The sequence below is a fragment of the Cavenderia fasciculata genome (genome assembly GCF_000203815.1).
Source record: "Cavenderia fasciculata unplaced genomic scaffold Scf_ET2XIPL01COFD4-5, whole genome shotgun sequence".
Classification (NCBI taxonomy): domain Eukaryota; phylum Evosea; class Eumycetozoa; order Acytosteliales; family Cavenderiaceae; genus Cavenderia; species Cavenderia fasciculata.
In genome coordinates, this window is record NW_004457695.1 from 949,743 (window position 1) to 969,445 (window position 19,703).

The window sequence follows — 19,703 nt, forward strand, 5'->3', positions numbered from 1 at the left end:
ACTATACTCTTTTTTCAAAAACTAGAAAAAAAAATAGAAAGAAAGAAAGAATAATAATAATAATACCTTTTTTTTATATATATATTTTAGAATTGGATACTATTTAAAATATAGTATCTGCTGTATAATTTTTTCATTTCCTTTTCATTTTTTAAAATCACAAATCTTTAAATATTATTCAATAGAATAATAATTTTTAATCTTTTTTAAAACACATACACATACCTATACATTCATATATTTTTAATATTTTTTAAAAAAAAATGGCGTTGGAGGATCAATATTTTGACGATTCCTCCAATAACAATAATAATAATAATAATAATGAAGAGGATCCACAATCACCTCCAACCAGCAATATTGACTTGGAAAAGTCAACCATTGAATTCAAGTCAATGGCTGCTGCATTGGAGAATGAATCCCAACAATACCGTTTAGATGAAGACAAGCAAGATCTCGAAGGTCGTGCAGCAGAGACGGAAGAGGATTTCAAACTCCGAGAGTTTTTTGAAGATTCTCAACGTATGGCTCTTGCCAATGGTGGTAAAGCTAAAAAGATGGGTGTCAGTGTTAGAAATTTAACTGTTGTAGGAAAAGGTAAAAAAAAAAAAAAATTAACAAAAAAAAATAATCTCTCTTTTATTTCATCCATTTTCCATATCTCACAAGTATTAATCATTTAAAACTATCCATCCTATAATTATCTATTTATTATTATTATTATTTTAGGTGCTGATGCTTCAATTATTAGTGATATGTTATCACCATTAAAATTCTTATTTAATCCATTTAGTTGGTAAGTTTATGATAGATCTATTAAAAAAAACAAATTAATTAATTCAATCAAAATTTCTAATCTATTTTTTTTTTTACTTTTTTATTTATTTTTAGGAAAAAGAATAATGGTACAACATTTGATATTTTACATAATGTAAATACATTTTGTAGAGATGGTGAAATGTTATTAGTTTTGGGTCGTCCAGGAGCAGGATGTAGTACATTACTTAGAGTTATTGCCAATCAAACTGATACCTATGTAGAAGTACGTGGTACTGTTAGTTATGGTGGTTTGGATTCATCTAAATGGTCAAGATACCGTGGTGAAGCCATTTATGCTCCAGAAGAAGATTGTCATCATCCAACTCTTACACTTAAACAGACATTGGACTTTGCACTCAAGTGCAAGACTCCAGGTAACCGTTTGCCAGACGAGACCAAGCGTAGTTTCCGTGAAAAGATTTACACCTTGTTGGTCAATATGTTTGGTATCATTCATCAATCCAATACGATGGTTGGTAACGAGTATGTCCGTGGTTTGTCTGGTGGTGAACGTAAGCGTACCACTATTACCGAAGCTATGGTCTCTGCCGCCCCCATCAACTGTTGGGATTGTTCAACTCGTGGTCTCGATGCTGCCTCTGCACTCGACTATGCAAAGTCTCTTCGTATCATGTCTGACACTTTGAACAAGACCACCATTGCCACCTTTTACCAAGCTTCCGATTCTATCTACCGTATCTTTGACAAGGTAATGGTACTCGAAAAGGGTAGATGTATCTATTTCGGTCCAATCAATGAGGCCAAGCAATATTTCCTCGACCTCGGTTTTGACTGCGAACCAAGAAAGTCTACTCCCGATTTCTTGACTGGTGTCACCAATCCACAAGAACGTATCATTCGTCCAGGTTTTGAAAACACTGCTCCTCAAACATCTGCCGAGTTTGAAGCTGCCTGGTTACGTTCCGAGAACCATACCCGTATCATGGCCGCCCAAGACGAGTTTGACAAGTCTATCGAACAAGACCAACCACATTTGGTATTTGCCGAACAAGTCAAAGCCGAGAAAAGTAAAACCACCCCCAAGAGCAGACCATACACTACATCTTTTATTACTCAAGTTCGTGCTCTTACCATTCGTCATTTCCAATTGATTTGGGGTAACAAATTCTCTCTTATTTCTCGTTATGGATCAGTCTTTATACAAGCATTTGTCTATGGATCTGTCTTTTTCCAACAACCAAAGGATCTTTCTGGTCTCTTTACTCGTGGTGGTGCCATTTTTGGTTCACTCCTTTTCAACGCATTCCTTACCCAAGGTGAGTTGGTCCTTACCTTTATGGGCCGTCGTATCCTCCAAAAACACAAGACCTATGCCATGTATCGTCCGTCGGCGTTCCTCATTGCGCAAGTCATTACCGATATTCCACTAATCTTTTTCCAAGTGACACTCTTTTCCATCATTGCCTACTTTATGTTTGGATTCCAGTATCGTGCAGACTCTTTCTTTATCTGGATCTTTACCATGGTTGGTATGACTCTTTGTATCACCAACTTGTTCCGTGGTTTTGGTAATTTCTCACCATCGCTCTATGTCTCGCAAAACGTCATGTCTATCTACTTGCTCTTCATGTTGACCTATGCCGGTTACATTGTTCCCTACCCCAAGATGCATCCATGGTTCCAATGGTTCTTTTGGATCAATCCATTTGCCTATGCATTCAAAGCATTGATGGCCAATGAATTTATGAACAATGACTTTGACTGCTCGACCTCTGCCATCCCATACGGTCCATCCTATGCTGCCTATGGTGCCAATCGTATTTGTGCCGCCCCAGGTGCCATCCAAGGTAATCTCACTCTGCCAGGAGAAACATATCTCAGTGAGGACCTCGACTTTAAGACCTCGGACCGTGCCCTCAACGTCTGTGTCGTCTATTTGTGGTGGTTGTTCTTTACCGCTCTCAACATGGTTGCCTTGGAATTCTTGGATTGGACCAGTGGAGGTTACACTCAAAAGGTCTACAAGAAGGGTAAAGCTCCCAAGATTAACGATTCCGAAGAAGAAAAGCTCCAAAACAAGATTGTCCTCGAAGCCACTGAAAACATGAAAAACACTCTCGAAATGCGTGGTGGTGTATTCACATGGCAACACATCAAATACACTGTCCCCGTTCCAGGTGGTACCCGTCTCTTGTTGGACGACATTGAAGGTTGGATCAAACCAGGTCAAATGACTGCCTTGATGGGTAGTTCTGGTGCCGGTAAAACCACTCTCCTCGATGTCCTCGCCAAGAGAAAGACTGTTGGTACCATTGAAGGTGTTGCCCATCTCAATGGCAAACCTCTCGGAATTGATTTCGAACGTATCACTGGTTATGTCGAACAAATGGATGTATTCAATCCCAATTTAACCGTCCGTGAAGCTCTCCGTTTCTCTGCCAAGATGCGTCAAGATCCTTCCATCCCACTCTCTGAAAAGTTCAAATACGTAGAGGATGTCTTGGAAATGATGGAAATGAAACATCTTGGTGATGCTCTTGTCGGTGACCTCGAATCTGGTGTTGGTATCTCTGTTGAAGAACGTAAACGTCTTACCATTGGTACTGAACTTGTTGCCAAACCTCATATCCTTTTCCTTGATGAACCAACTAGTGGTCTTGGTAAGAAGATAAAAAAAAAAAAAAACAATCCAATCAAAAAACATTTATTAATTTATTTATTTTTTCTATTTCCATTTTTAGATGCACAATCATCATATAATATTATTAAATTTATTCGTAAACTTGCAGATGCTGGTATGCCATTGGTTTGTACCATTCATCAACCATCATCTGTATTGTTTGAATATTTTGATCGTTTGTTATTACTCGCCAAGGGAGGGAAGACTGTTTACTTTGGTGATATTGGAGAAAAGTCATCTGCATTGACTGGTTACTTTGTACGTCATGGTGTCCGTCCATGTACCGATGCTGAAAACCCAGCCGAGTACATTCTCGAAGCTATCGGTGCTGGTGTCCATGGCAAGTCTGATGTTGACTGGCCCGCCGCTTGGAAGGCATCTGCCGAATGTGCCTCTGTCACTGCCGAATTGCAACAAATCGAAAGTCACCCAGTCGCTGACCACTCTGACGACAAGCCACCAAGAGAATTTGCCACCTCACTCCCATACCAATTCTGGGAAGTCTACAAACGTATGAACATTATCTGGTGGAGAGATCCATTCTACTCTTTTGGTCGTTGGGTCCAAGGTATCCTCGTCGGTCTCATTATTGGTTTTACATTTTGGAATGTCCAAGACTCTTCATCAGACATGAACCAAAGAATTTTCTTTGTCTTTCAAGCTCTCATTCTTGGTATCCTCATGATCTTTATTGCTCTCCCCCAACTATTTGCCCAAAGAGAATATTTCAGACGTGACTATGCCTCAAAATTCTATCATTGGATTCCATTTTCAATTTCCATCGTCCTGGTCGAACTCCCATACCTCATCGTTTGTGGAACCCTCTTCTTTGTCTGCTCCTACTGGACTGCTGGTATTGACTTTAACGCTAACACTGGAGGCTACTTTTACATCATGTTTATCATTTACCTATTCTTTTGCGTGTCCTTTGGTCAAGCTGTCGGTGCCATTTGTGCAAACATGTTCATGGCCAAGTTTATCATTCCTCTCTTGATGGTCTTCCTCTTCCTTTTTTGTGGTGTTATGGTGAGTCCGTCAGCTATGCCTACGTTCTGGAGAGGATGGGTCTACCATCTCATGCCCACCCGTTACTTTATGGAAGGTGTCATCACAAATGTTCTCAAGGATGTAACTGTCACTTGCTCAGACCAAGATCTCGTGGTATTCTCTCCACCATCTGGTATGGACTGCGACACTTACACTGCAGACTTCCAACAGTATGCTACTGGTAACGTTCAATCTCTCGACAATGGCCAGTGTGGATATTGTATCTACAAAAACGGAAAAGAATATTATTCCACTTTGGATTGGTCCGAAGAAAATAGAGGTAGAAATCTTGGTATTTTAATCTGTTATTGGATCTTTAACATCTTCTTGGTCTCTGCCTTCATCTATCTCTCAAGAAAACCAACTAGATAAAATCAATATTATAAATCTTTTAAAATAAAATACGAATCTTAAAAAATTAAAAAAACCTCACCAAATTTTTTTTTGCCCATGTTAACAATTTCATCAGAATATACTAATTTAAACCCAAGATAAACAAAGACAAAGGAAAAAGAAGATATTAGTTGTATTCTGAACAACTTCATGAAAATGAGAATAAATCTTTGACCACTCAGCGATAAGAAGAAGTACACTTATTTTTTATCCTTTATTTATTTTCCAGAAATGATAAATTGCATGGCAATCGAGTAGAATCAAGGCTAATATTCGTGAATGAAGAAGGATATTTATTATCTATTTGTGATGTACAAGTGGTGGGATCGGATGATAATGATTGTTCGAGATGCTGGAGAAGCATATCGATTGATATTAATTTGATCACCTTTTTTATATCGCTTCATATAGTTTTCTGGCAAGTGTTTTTGATGGACCAAACAAAGAGTTGGAATTCGCATCAAAAACGCTTTGAACAACTAAATGAAGCAATATAAAAAAGGCGATCATTATTCTTGCCAGGAAATGTTTTATCTTGCAACCTTTTGCACTGAAACCATCGTCGTCCCAAACTCAGACCAGTGTTAAAGTATATCCAATCGTTCACCTTCTCACCTGTGAATGTTGTACCATTAGGAAACAGGTCTTGATGTCGATCTTCAAGCCTTCTTTCGATTGAAACCATCACGATAAATCTGTTTGGTAGACGACTTGGCCAATGGAGGAGTTAAAGAGATTTCTAAAGAGAACCAAGTCATCCAAGTCATCCAAGCCATCTGTCGAACCATCTGCCAAGTCAACAACTATCGGTCTTTTTGGTGAACCCTTTTGGATGAGGTACTTGTTGTAGAGGTACTCGTTGTAGATGTGGACGACGTTGAACTAATTACTTGAAGAGGTGAGGTGCACAACTAGGAAGAGATAGAACAGTTGGGAGAGCAGAATAACTAGGAGGGAGGATAGTACAACTAGGAGCAGATAGTACAACTAGGAAAAAAATCATTTTTTTATCTTTTAGCCTTTTTTTGATCGGATAATAATAATATAATATTTAGTTTGTATCTTCGATGGATGGATCGATGATGATTATTTTTATTTACAGAGATACATATTTACAAAGGAATGATTTAATTGTTGTTGATAATATAATATTATTATTTTACTATTTCATCAGTATTATTATTATTATTATTATTATTATTATTATTATTATTATTATTATTATTATTATTATATACAAGTAATAATTCACCAGCCTTGTCATTTAATACTGGTTCCAAGAATGTTTTTAATTTATCAAATGAATTCAATTGTTCAGGATGGTAACACTCTGAATTGAATATACTATATTCACATTGAATTTGATTTTTGTTGTTATTGTTGTTGTCTATACTATTATTGTTATCATTATCATTCATTTTCATATTTTTGATTGCAAACCAATGCCTAGAGTTCCATAATCCAAGAAACTTTGTTGTTTTTGTATTTACAATCAATCCATATATTTCATTAAAATTAATATTATCAATTGCTAAATAATAATAAGTTAGTGATTTGATTTGATTTGGTATGTTGACAAACTTTTGTATTTGATGATATCATACGTAATCTTTTATCAAACCATTTAACTTCATATCCTAATCTACCCAATGCTACAACCAATACATTTGCATCATAATTTCCCCATCCACTAATAGTTGAATGAATCAGATTAGTTATTCATTCATTCATTCTCTTTTTGTTGATTAGTTAACTAACATACAAAACACTTTTATGTGGATTAATCAGTCTACCTGAAACATCTATTTCATATGATATACTATCTAAATCACTTTGTGTATATGCTTTACGTTGTAACTGTAGAAAACAATGATTAGAAAGAAGAAGTAAACTACTCTTACTATTATTCTCTCTTTTTACATACAAGATTATTAATAGTATGAAGTCCACATAATTTTAACTTTTGTCTTTCAAAGTATACTTGATTTGATGATGATGACATATATAGGTCTATATTATATATATATTTAATTTATTTATTTCTTTTAAAATTTTAAGTGTAAAATGAAAATGAAACATGTGATGAACTTGGATGGAAGGTGAGTCATTGGAGAAACATTCATACACCTCACGTGTTACCCATTTCATTCTCTTTGAGATCATATCTATAGCTATATATTATATCTATTTATATTTATATTTATATGTATAAATTAGTCTTCGATGAAAACAACATTTAAACAAATAAACTCTATAGAGTATCAAATTAGAAATGATATAGCAACACTTTCAAATTCAAAGTCAATCGTTGATATTCAGACACTACATCAATCAATTAAAACAAACTTGGATAGACTTAAACAGGCTATCAAGGATGCATCAACAAAGATCTATGAAAAGAGTACAAAATCACCAAAACTTAAACAATATGAAAAAGAATTATCATATCATAAAGAAGAATATAATAAGTATGTTTTGATTATTATTATTATGACTTTTAATTATAATTAATTAATGTTTGTTTGTTTTAATATCTAGTTTAATGGTATTACAAAGAAAATTGAATCTTCAAGTAACTGTAAACCTACAAGAAAAATATAAACAAGAGAGAAGAGAATTATTGTCTGGTGGATCTACCAATCTTCTTGGTCAATCATCTCGATTTCAAAATGGAACCAAAGAGGATATTATAAAATCATCAATGAATATAACAGAATCTCTAAGGAGAACTAGAACTTTTATGAATTCTCAAGTTACTAGAAGTTCTCAAATTATGGATGAACTTGGTAAGTAAAGAAGAATATAGAGAAAGATGTTATTATTCATTTGAAATATTGACATTTTATTATGTTTCTTTCTAGATGACGCATCAAAAGTATTGGATAAAACACTTAATCAACAAAAAGAATATGGATCAAAAACAATGGAAGCAAAGAGTCTTTTGACCAATTTAAAACGAAGAGATAGGACTGATAAACTATTAATTTGTTTTGGTTTATTGTTATTCTTATTGGTTGTAGTTTACATTTTGAAAAAGAGATTTGGAAATAGAATATTTAGTATTTTGGTTGCTTCTGCTCCTCCAGAAATGTCCAACTAAAAAAATGAATGAATGAATGAATAAATTCATTTGTATTATTATCGTAATCAATTTAAGTGGATGGTAACTCAATTGGAAATGGAATATTATATTATATATTATAGATTTTAGGGGTTTATAGGATTTTCGATACAAAGTTTATTTTATTGTAAAGATTGGGAAAAAACAATAATTAATTAATTATCTTATTTAGTGTTAGAGTCTAGGTAGTATACCGTCACTTTAAATGAGTCTAGAGGCGATGAGGGACTTGGTGCAGTTACACTTGTTTCCTTGGCAGGTCTTGGCGGCGAAACCAGATCCAGATCCAGATCCAGAACCTGAACCTGATCCAGATGAACCTGAACCTGAACCTGAACCGGAACCACTGGAAGCAGAGGCTGAACCAGAAGCAGAGGTAGCAGAGGTAGCAGAGGTGCCAGAGGCAGAGGTGGCAGAGGTGGATGAGGTAGCTGAAGTGGCAGAGGTAGCAGAGGTGGCTGAAGTGGCAGAGGTAGCAGAGGTGGTGGCAGAGGTGGCAGAGGTAGCAGAGGTGATTGGTGAACCTGATTGTGAACCTGATTGCGAACCTGATTGGGAACCTGATTGCGAACCTGATTGCGAACCTGATTGGGAACCTGATTGGGATGAACCAGAGGTAGATGGACCAGATGAAGAGGAAGATTTGCCAGAGGATGAAGACTTTCCAGAGGTGGAAGACTTACCAGAGGTGGAAGACTTGCCAGAGGTTGATGGACCAGTTGAAGAGGAAGAGGTAGAGGCAGAGCAAGCAATGGTTTGGTTGTTTGGACAGGAACATTGGCAAGTAGCAACGTTGCATGGAACTTGTAATGGAGCAGCCAATACTTCAGAATCAGCCAAAGCTTGACATTCAGTATGACATTCTTGTGAGCTAAAAGATACATAGATAGAAATAAAAAAAAGTGATCGATTAGTAATGTTTTTTTTCAATCACTGTCACGTGTGCGTGGTCAACAACAACAATATATATATATATCAACATACTTGTGAACAGAGATCAATCTTTCTTCACCATGTGAAAAGAGACAAGCACAGTTCTTCTTGGTGGTGGCATCAACAAAAGTTGAGAGAGCGAAAATTGCAAACAAGGCAACGATTAAAAGTTTGATATTCATTTTTTTTGGGAATATATGTATATATATATGTATGTGTTTAGTTAGCTGTATAAATTAAAAGTGAAGTTGAACTATTTATAATATAAAGGTGCTTGATGAAATTGAAAGAAAAAGAAATAGAGGGAGAGAAAGAAAATGAACGAGAATATCGCAAAAACAAGTTGAAGGAAACTTCCTCATGGATATTATTTTTGCAACCTCCCAAGTAATCTGTTATTTTTCGTGTTTCCGATCGGTCTGACCTCATAGCTCGGCCCCATTTTTTCAAACCCACCCTCAAAATATAGTAGTGGCAAAATCAATCAGGTATCAAACTCACAGTTTGTCGCTGGGGCGGGACGAAAGCATGTGTGACGTTTATGAAGATGTAAAACATCAACTCCATCAGATCATTAATTAATTTCAACAACAATAGGATCGACTTGATAAAAAGGGGTCTCGAGGACAACACAACCAGGTCCGTAAAGAGGAGGGGGAGGAGGTCGGAGAGAGGGATATTATTTTAATTCAAATCAAATGAAGTGAGTAATTGATTTTATTTGTGGTAACTGTTATTATTTAAATGTTAAATCAATGGTTTGGTAGTGGGTCAGTTGCAGTTGTTGTAGTTAGATAAGTCGGGTCGATGTTTTGTTGTTGGGTAAAAGTTTAGAGGGAGAGGGATGAGGAGGATTGGGAGGAGGGGGGGTTGTTGGAAAAATATTAGAAAATGTATTGAATTGATTAATTAATTAATTATTATTATTTGTTTTGTTATTATTATTATTATTTGTTTGTTTGTTGTTTAAAAATTATTAAAATTAAAAGATATCATCTAAAGCAAGGCAGGCTTGTTTGTAACGAAGTTCACGGGAAAGATAATCGTCGGAAATGTCTTCATAGAAATCTGTAAGTTTCTGTAGGATGGTGGTTTGGAAACAGGTAAAGTATTCGTCAAACTCTACGAGGATGGTGGCGGAAAAGTAGTATCCATTCTTCTTTTTAAAGACGCATGGGCGTTGGAACCGTTGAATGCCTTTCATGATAGCTTCCATGGCATAACGGTTGGTGAATGGAATGATTTGATGGTGGACTACTTCGTCCCATATAGAGCGGGCGTCATTAAACTCGGTGACAGAGTTGTATCCTAATAATTTACAGAATGGTTGATTGATTTCGACGACTTTTCGATCTGGCAGTCCCCACTTTGCCCTTGGTGTATATTGTTTTATCTAAAAGTAAGTAAAAAGTAAAAAAATAAAGTAAAAAGTAAAGATGGAAAAGTAAAGGAAAAAAAAAAAAAAAAATAGAGAATGGAAAAATAGAAAATGATTTTGATATAAATATATAGTGAAAGGATTAACGGGCGGGATATTAATAAAATATTCTTTTCATTGGAAAGAGAATGTTTACCGACTCTAAGCAAGGTAACCAAAGATTGCCTGGGATGATATGGTTCTTTGGGGCATCGTAGAGGGGTCTCTCGATTTGTTGGTGCATCAGTTGTTGGAGCGACTGGTTCACTTGCAATTGCTGTTGTTGTTGGGGTGACAGGGGAAAGTGGAGGAACTTGGTGATAACGTCCAATGATTGATGAATCTTTTTCAATTCACTAACTAATAGATCTGGTTGGATGGTATGTACAGTATTGTTGTTATTGTTGTTAGAGGTGATAATGTTATTGTTGCTGTTTTGGAGTTTGGTCAATGCGTTGTGTTGTTGTTTGTAAGCAAATAATAAATCACCAAGTTGTGGTTGTTGTTGTTGTTGTTGTTGTGGTGAATCTGGACATGATGATGGGTTTGATCCATATCCATTATTATTATTATTGTTGTTGTTATTACCGTTACCGAGTAATAAGGGTTGTTGGGATTGTTGAGGAACTCCATCAATTGAAAATGGACTTTTTGAACAATATCCAAATGGAGCAGATGATGTTGACGATCCAACTGCAATTGGCTCTTGGAATGCAGATGCAGTACCAACAATGGTTGAGAGATTGATTAAAACATTCTCAAATGCTTGTTGGATATTTGATAATACTGGTTTGTTGGACGGCGACGATGATGAGCTGCCATCCTCTTGTTTAATTGGCTTGTCAGATGACATTTGTTGGGGAGACGATGGACTACCAACAACCTCATTAACAACATTGGTAAACGATCCAAGTTGTGGTTGATGTTGATGATGATGGAGGTGTGGTGATCCTGGAGAGGACGAGTGGTCAGGTGACGAAGCAGATGCGAGGATATGTTGGGTTGGAGTGGAGAAGGTGGACGATGGAGAGGATGGCATGGTTAGGTTGGCGAGCATGAGTGGCGATGGTGGATTCATGACACAGCTGTTTTGGAACATTGAAAGGTCTTGGTGTGACGATGGAACTAATGGTGGGGGCGATGGATCAGATAATTCCAATGGCTTGGCAAGCATAGATTCAATATCAATGTTGTGTTGTTGTTGTTGGTTATTAAATACAGATGATGCAATAAATAGGTTGTTGTTCTGTGACAATCCAATACCATTTGAACCAGCAGCAACCGAGTTGGACGAGTTAGAGTTGGCTGGTACAACATTATCAACAATATTCACAGTTGGATCCTCAATAGCAGACATGAGAGATGACGACGAGACCGATTGACAGGCCAAGTTGTTAATCTGTTGCAACTGTTGTTGTTGTTGATTAGCAGTGAAACGATACATTGGAACATGTTGGTTGTTGTTGTTAATGATTGGACTATTGTTTTGTTGTTGTTGTTGGAGGATCTGATTGTTTAATTGTTGAAGTTGGTGGTATTGTTGTTGTTGTTGTTTGATTTGGTGATAATGTTGGATTTGTTGTTGAAGGTGGGGATTGTTTTTGATGGTATTTACAAGATTACTAATATCCTGTTGATGATTGCCAGTGTAACGTGGGGATGGTGGTGATTGTGGTGGTGAAAGGTTATTGGTTGATGAGTTGAGTTGTTGTTGTTGTTGTTGAGCAGCCTGTTGTTGTTGTTGTTGGGCTTGTTGTTGTTTTTGTTGTAATAATTGTAATGGTGTTGTTGAAGTTGACGTGAGATTTGATCGCTTAGTAATGACGATTGGTGTTGTTGTTGAGGTGAGTGTTGTTGTTGAGGAGTCAATGGTTGTTGTTGGTGTTGTTGATGTTGATGTTGTTGTTGATGAATTTGATGTTGATGCTGTTTGGTGCTTTTCTTGGAGTTTGCGGCAACTACTACGGGGGTGGTGTTGGAGGAGGAGGATGGGGGAGGATGGAGAGGTAGAGGCAGCAAGGGTAGAGACACCATTACCGTCTTGGCCAGCGATGATGACTGGCAAAGAGGTCTCCTTTTTAGCACGCTTGTTTACGACCTTGGTCTTGCGGGGCACGTCATGGCACTTGTCTTCGATTCCGTGCTTGGTGCAACGGGTGCATGGGCGTTGTTGGTCACAGGCAACCTTGGACTGGCGACAGTTGACACAGGCACGCTTGGCACGCTTCTTGGTGGTGGCTGCGCACACCGAATCGTCGCACGAAGACGATGGGGCGGCCGACACGCAGAGAGCAGCTGCTGTTGGGTTGGGCATCTCGCCACTCGAGTTGACAGAGGGGGTGGTCATGGAGAGACACGACGATGGGATCGAGGTGGTCTCTAAGACGCCCAGGCCAAGAAGATTGGGAGAGGACAAGGGAGACATTCCGTTTTGGAGAAATTGTTGATCAATTAAAGTGATTGGATTTGAAATCATTGATTGACTCAGATAGTTGTTGATGTTGTTTGAGTTCATTTTTTTTGAAAAAAGAAGTGGATTAAATGATTGATTGATTAATTAATTAAATTGATTGATTGGTGGGACGGGTCGAAACAGCTTAGTTGGGTTGTTGGGATCGTCAGCGATGTGATGGTAAGAGGTAGGTAGTATGGTTAAAGGGTTTGGCAATTTTCAAAGGATATTTTGAAAGGGTGGTGGATTATCGACTTAATTTTTGATTGAAGTTAAAAAAAAAAAAATGGTTGTAGTTGGAAATATATATATATTTTGGAAATGTGCAATTAGTGAATAGCAACCCGTACGATATGTATGTGTTACTATTTGAAATTGATATGAAATGATTATTTACGAATTTATAATTATTATTATTGTTGTTGTTGATTATTTTTAGTTGTTGTTAGTAGTTGGATTGTTGATTGTTGTAATTGAATGATACTGATTATTATAAATTCGGTGGGATGAAGAATATATAAGAAAAGAAAGGTTTCTTTAATTAAATAACTTATCTTTTGTACGAGAGAGAAAGAAAAAAAGAGAACTCGATGGCAATGATTTCCTTGATGAGGCTAATTAACATTAAAACTTCTTCCAAGGAAAAAGTTGTTAATGTCCGGTATACAAGGAATTGAAAGTGGTATGGTTGTTGTTGTTGTTGTTGTTATTGACTGTTATTTTAACGATTGTAATTGTTTTAAATAACAAGTATTTATAGATAGTTGTTATAATTGTTGTAGTAGTAATAGGATTGTTGATGAATCACTTTTGTTTGTTGTGTTGTAAAAAAAAAAAAGAAAAAAATAAATAAATCTTATTTTTTTCTTTTTTTAAATAATCTTAAAAGATAACTAGTAGTTGATGATGATGATGATGTAAAAACACTGTGGTGGTCGTGTTGATGATGACGATAATGATCGATTGATGTTGAAAATTAATCGATTTTAGTTAGGTATCTATCTATCTGGATGATGGGTGTTATATTTATATATACTACTACAAGTAGAGGTATGTATGTGTATATACACAATCTTTGATGGATGAAATATTATTAAAAAAAAGGTGTGAGGCTGGGTTGGATAGAGGAGAGGGCGAACGAAAACACAAAGGTGTAGATAGCTAAAATTTAAAAAAATATTTTGGTGATGAACACAGCAATGATGGAGAACTCGCGCGTCAAAGCACTTGTTGTTTTTTGTACAGCTCTAAAGTGATCGAGGGGTGGCCTTTTTGGGTTTTGCGTCAAGAAAAGGTGGACACAGGGCGGGGGCAGGATCAAGATTTTTTTTTTTGAAAACGAAAAAAAAAAAGGGAGCCGAAGTTTCGACAAGGAAAGGTATGGGCCAAAATAAGAGATGAAGGAGGCAGATGGGAAGGGGAGAGGATATTTCGAAAAGACACGCATAGCGCAAATATTAGAGTTTTAAGGATAAAAAAAAAAAAGAAAAAAGAAATAGATGATGATAGGGAGACAGGGATAGGCAAAAGATGAGAAGGAGTGTTAATAGGCGTGGTCAATCTAATAATACTATTGGCTACCTCTGTTCTCCGAGTCGCTCATCGTTCCGATGTACATACCTTGATTAGGGTTTTCCTATGATCAGCAGAGGAGGTAGATAACAAACTCTTCCTTGGGCAACAATTGTCGTGATGAGATTATTATTTATTTATTTGAATTGTCTATTATTATTATTATTTGTTTGTGAAGGCTAGGATTGTAAATTATTATTATGAAGATGTTGTTATTATAATAAGATTTACAAGAGATGGTTGTTTGGTTGTTGTTGGTTGTTGAAAAATGTACAAATTAATTAATAATTAAATAGATAAATAAATAATCTTTTTTGGTTGGTTGTTGTTGTTTGTTGTTTGAGAGGAGGAGAATGATATGATACAGATATACAAAAAAATAGAGGTGTTGTTGACAACAATAAGCAAAAAATACTTATATCTATTTATTATTAGAGTGTGAAAGTAATAATAAATGTTGATGAAGTAAAAAGGAAATTGAAGAACAACCACTGCTTTTGATATTGAGGGCTTCCACAAACAATCAAACAATCCCAAATCAACAATGCACACACATTGATTTAATTGAAGGGATTTTTTCAACTGTTGAATACCCGTACAAATATCTGACTTTTTGAATCTAACAGTGTATCAGAGGAGTGTGGGTAACAAAACACTTGCCCTGTCTGTTGACCATTGGAAAGAATGGCTTGTTGTAACCTTACTTTTATTTCCGATTACTTTTAGTTCATCTTTGGGTTGGGCAACACCTCTTTTGACCGATCCATTGAAAGATGAAACAAAAACAACAGACAGGTGTACCTTGGCCCCAATAATAAATTACTATTTTTTGCCTCCCCATTCCCTCTATCCATGCACCCCTCTTCTTTTTTTTCTGCAACTGTTTGACCTCCCATACAAACCATGAGATGGTCTAATCTTAATCAATCATCATTGACAATGGTCTCTCAATTGTGTTGTAAGTGTGTACAATCAAAATGATTAAAATACAGACAGACAGACAGAACCTTGTTCGTTCCATCATTCCACATTCTGTTCCATTCAATATTGTGAGCATAGTTTTTGATTGTCAGGATGAGAATATTTCTATTTCTACCAGGTATAGTATCCTAGGTACAGTATATTGCTAACCATATGGCTATAGTTTACCAAAAAGATAGGTCAAGAGGTTACTCCGATGATCCCTACGACAAGGGAAGGAATTTGATTTTAAAGATTGGGAAATGAGAATGACCAAGAAAAAGAAAAAGAAAAAGAAAAATACATCGGGAGTAGATTCCATTCATATTAAGACTTCCGAAATTTACTTGCCGCATATTCAATGTTGCAAAGAAAGTAGTAAAAAAAAAGATATTTTTTGATTTGTGACAGAAATTCGGAATGCAAAGAAAGGAGCCGGTACGTATATCTAGGGATACGATGTCGCATGTTTCAATTCGCAATGGTGTTGGTTGATAGGATAGTGAGGTCTCTATCCTTGGATCACAAGCCCTAAACAGCCCTTCTATGGACATAGTCGCGAGTGATTGTTGTTGTTGTTGAAGAAACACAAGATATTGATATTTTGTTTTTTTTTACCTTGCGGTAAGTAATAATGATAATCATAATAAACCACTTGAAGATATTTCTACAGGGTTACAAGGGTCTCCCCCTTCGCCCCCACACAAACAAACAAACAAGATTGTTGGGGCTCTCTTGACCTAATTTCCAATGATCACACACATGCAACAAACAATTTATTTGGGTTTGGGTTTTTCTTTGCATTGGCTTTGTTGAATCAATGTGGAAGAAACAAAGAGAGATTCTCGTACTCCTAGTTCCCTTTATGGTTATGTATCATTTCATTGGACAATGCATTAGCATTACATTATCTTCTCCTTTCATCTCTTGGTTTTATATAATATTATATTAAAGTTCTACCACTTTTATTATTAAAATTGTGATAGAATGAGGCAGTGCAGTATTATTGGTGTTGGTGAATCTCTTACCATTCCTAAGGATTGATGGGTTAAAAGTAGCAAAAGTAGTGTAGTAGGTAATAATAAGGTAATAGTGGTTGTTTGGTCGGTGGGATTACCAATTGTTGGTGTTGGTAGTAGAGGTTGTTTCTTGTTCGGTTTCATATTCAATATCGATTCTAGCCTTTCTCTTTGTTTGTGGTCCGTCTTCTACAAATAATAATAATAATAGGTAGGTAGTATATTAGTAAATGAATAGTCAATTAAGTATGTGATATATGACATACTCTTGGATCTTGCTTTTGGTAAACTTCTCTTGAATGATGATTTAGTTTTTGGTTGATCATCATCTTCATCAGATTCTGCATCTGATTCTTCATATAATTCATTGTCTTCGTCACTATCTTGTTGGTAGTCGTTTGCGTAATCTCCACCTTCAATGTCATCATAGTCTTCGTCATCTTCATCGTCGTCGTAGAATTCTTCGTCAGAGCCGCCATCGACATACTCGGTGGCACCACCTTCTTCCATCTCCTCTTCGAATTCCTCTTCCTCTTCTTCACTGTTCATTTCATCTTGTTCACCATCTTCCTCCAATACTTCATTAAATACCTTTTCTGGGAAGTAATACAAATCTCCATATGTTTTCTAAATATATATATTTAACAATTAATTAATATCCAAAAATAATAATAATATAATGTGTGATTGTTGATGACATACCTTCTTTAATCTTTCTAAAAGTTCCTTCTTAATATTAACTGTAAGTTGAGCAGCAACCATAGCCTTTTGTTCACGACGGGCATCTCTTCTATCAGCCTTCTTTTGAATTGGAACCAATTCACGTCTAATAATTTAAATTTAAAGAAATATATATAAGTATTTGATTTTTTGTTTGAGAGTTGAGAGTTGTTTCATTTCGTACCTGACTTCTTTTCTAAGTTTTCTCATTCTAATCAAGTATTGGGTAATTCTAATAAATCTTTGTTTGGCTCTATGTATTAATTTCTCTGGCCAATATTCCAAATGCTTGTCTATTTGATCGATGGCCTCCATAAAGTTGGTGTCCAATTTAATTCTCTCCCAGAGCTTGGCAGGTTGATGTGCACGCTCGATTGTCTTCATATAGAGATAGCAAACACCCTCCTCTTCACGAACTGTACAATATCTGCTGTTTGCCAAAGGACATGATCCCTTATTACACAAACCAGTTGCATTGAATTGATTTCTACAATATCTTGCTTTATTGAATCTATTTATACAAGTGTAAGCTATTTTGATTCTATCTGTCTCTATATATATATATCTATCTATATTGAGATGACTGTTTAACATACGTTGTTTTAAAAGAACAAAACTGGTTCTTTAGAACACTCCAAATGATATCATCTTGCATCATTGTCATTTCCTAATCTCTTTTTCTCTCTTATGTAACTACTACTACGGTAATAGGAACAGCAACAATATATATATATATATAAAAAGTATAGAATATAGAAAAAAAGGGGGATTGAAAGATGTAAAAGAACAAATACAATACAATAAGACGACGATAATGAGATGAGATAGATAAACCAAAACTTTCGTTCGTCGTTTTTTTTTTTTTTTTTTTTTGTATTTTTTTAAATTCACACATATTTAAAGGGGGGTAATAATATTAATAGAAGAATTAGGGTAATTTAATTTTATTTTTATCTTTATCTTTATTTATGATGAATTATTTGAGGATTTGTTATTAATATAATACATTGATAACAATAAAAGTTGTAGTATTATAAAAAAAAAAATTAAATTAAAATTTGTGTGAGCAAAAATAATTCATTGAGCGATCACTGATTGCTTGTGGTGGCAGATCATAGACGAGTCGTTTATTACTTTACTTTGTCATTCATAACAGTATATATAGAGGAGAACAATGTCACTTTTCGGTGGAAGAACATTCAAGGATGGTTTATATCTTATCAGTAAATGGAAGTTTGTAAAGGGTGATAAGGTATGATAGATAGATAGATAGATATACTAGTCAAAGATAATGAGACTGAAAGAAAGAGTATATGTATATTAACACATCAACAACAACAACAATATATCATATCGTAGATTGAAATCTTATCAGGAAGAGATAAAGGTAAACAAGGTATCATCAAATCAGTAAATAGAAAACATAACAATGTATTGGTTGAAGGTTTAAAGTTGATCAAGAAGTTGGCTAGATCTACCAAGCAATCAAAGGGTGGAGCATATACCAAGGAAGCACCAATTCATTATTCTAATTTGGCTCATGTTGATCCAAAGTATCAGTATGTGTCGTCGAAATATATATATGATTGATTCATCAGCATCATCATTCTCTCAATCATCTATCTACTATGGTCTATAAATATTTGGTGTACCACATTGGTTGGTTCATTGAGTGGTTTATTATAATGAATGGTGTTGATCATAATAACAATCACATTGCGAATAGAATACGGTTAAAGATAAGATAAGATTGCAGATATATATTTATAAAAGTCAGTCTTTTACTTTGATCCACCTATTTTCGGTGATTAGATTAATGATTGATCATACATACCACCATTATATATACATCACTACCAAATCAATGACATAGATAGAAAGATGGATAGAAGATATATTTAATTATGAAATGGATTTACTAATTTATTAATCAAACCTTTACTTTACTTTACTTTACATTTAGATGCGCAACAAAGGTACATTTCCAATTAATTGATGGTGTTAGAGAAAGAATTGCCAAGGCCTCAAACTCTATCATTCCAAAACCAAAATTAGATCTATCAAAGAAATGGAGAAAAGAAAATATCGATGGTACATTGGATACTGCCCCAGCTATCGTCAAACAAAAGACTTTTACTGGTGTCATTGATAGCATCGATCCAAGACCAACCCTTTAAATTAATTAATTCCCCCTATAATAATAATAATATACTATACCCAAAAAACCATTTTTCGAAAACATCTATCTATCTATCTATCTATTTCTATAGATATCTCTCTTTTGCCCAATTATTATTATTATTATTATTAGATATACTTCTTTCTTTTTAATAGATTTGATTGAATACCAGTGGACTGACAAACCATTAACGACAATTTATTCTTTTCTTTTCAAACCAATTTTATTTGAAATTCAAAGTTTTCTCTCGAGGTAGAGTGAATGTGATAGATTAACAACAACAACAGTTTAAGAGTTTAATACTACACTTTACTTTCAACAAACAATAGATAAGTAAGTTAAAAACGGCGATCAGTATATAGTATATAGTTAATATGATACAAAGATATAGAGAGATAGAGAGACATAAAGCTATAATGATAATACAACA

At 35.3% G+C, this 19,703-nt stretch overlaps 7 protein-coding genes across 7 annotated transcripts; 3 read left to right on the top strand and 4 right to left on the bottom strand.

Moving 5' to 3' along the window:
- Positions 1-263: 263 nt before the first annotated feature.
- On the top strand, positions 264-4,879 carry DFA_07956 (uncharacterized protein; the record flags this gene model as incomplete). Its single annotated transcript, XM_004355404.1, has 4 exons — positions 264-597; positions 730-796; positions 892-3,440; positions 3,522-4,879. 4 exons carry the CDS (start codon positions 264-266, stop codon positions 4,877-4,879), a joined length of 4,308 nt encoding a protein of 1,435 aa, XP_004355457.1.
- A 705-nt stretch (positions 4,880-5,584) lies between these two features.
- On the bottom strand, positions 5,585-7,063 carry DFA_07957 (uncharacterized protein; the record flags this gene model as incomplete). Its single annotated transcript, XM_004355405.1, has 6 exons — positions 5,585-5,782; positions 6,064-6,431; positions 6,505-6,590; positions 6,663-6,757; positions 6,825-6,910; positions 7,018-7,063. 6 exons carry the CDS (start codon positions 7,061-7,063, stop codon positions 5,585-5,587), a joined length of 879 nt encoding a protein of 292 aa, XP_004355458.1.
- Positions 7,064-7,123: 60 nt separating this feature from the next.
- Positions 7,124-8,000, top strand: sec20 (sec20 family protein; the record flags this gene model as incomplete). The annotated part of the gene is made up of 3 exons (XM_004355406.1): positions 7,124-7,368; positions 7,439-7,686; positions 7,762-8,000. The coding sequence occupies 3 exons, from the start codon at positions 7,124-7,126 to the stop codon at positions 7,998-8,000; spliced, it is 732 nt and encodes a 243-aa protein (XP_004355459.1).
- Positions 8,001-8,222: 222 nt separating this feature from the next.
- DFA_07959 (uncharacterized protein) lies at positions 8,223-9,136 on the bottom strand (the record flags this gene model as incomplete). The annotated part of the gene is made up of 2 exons (XM_004355407.1): positions 8,223-8,892; positions 9,006-9,136. 2 exons carry the CDS (start codon positions 9,134-9,136, stop codon positions 8,223-8,225), a joined length of 801 nt encoding a protein of 266 aa, XP_004355460.1.
- An 800-nt stretch (positions 9,137-9,936) lies between these two features.
- DFA_07960 (transcriptional regulatory protein) lies at positions 9,937-12,685 on the bottom strand (the record flags this gene model as incomplete). The annotated part of the gene is made up of 2 exons (XM_004355408.1): positions 9,937-10,347; positions 10,529-12,685. 2 exons carry the CDS (start codon positions 12,683-12,685, stop codon positions 9,937-9,939), a joined length of 2,568 nt encoding a protein of 855 aa, XP_004355461.1.
- Positions 12,686-16,468: 3,783 nt separating this feature from the next.
- mak16l (MAK16-like protein) lies at positions 16,469-17,758 on the bottom strand (the record flags this gene model as incomplete). Its single annotated transcript, XM_004355409.1, has 5 exons — positions 16,469-16,563; positions 16,641-17,001; positions 17,077-17,200; positions 17,279-17,605; positions 17,691-17,758. The coding sequence occupies 5 exons, from the start codon at positions 17,756-17,758 to the stop codon at positions 16,469-16,471; spliced, it is 975 nt and encodes a 324-aa protein (XP_004355462.1).
- A 510-nt stretch (positions 17,759-18,268) lies between these two features.
- On the top strand, positions 18,269-19,271 carry DFA_07962 (uncharacterized protein; the record flags this gene model as incomplete). The annotated part of the gene is made up of 3 exons (XM_004355410.1): positions 18,269-18,346; positions 18,454-18,653; positions 19,058-19,271. 3 exons carry the CDS (start codon positions 18,269-18,271, stop codon positions 19,269-19,271), a joined length of 492 nt encoding a protein of 163 aa, XP_004355463.1.
- Between the last annotated feature and the right edge of the window lie 432 nt (positions 19,272-19,703).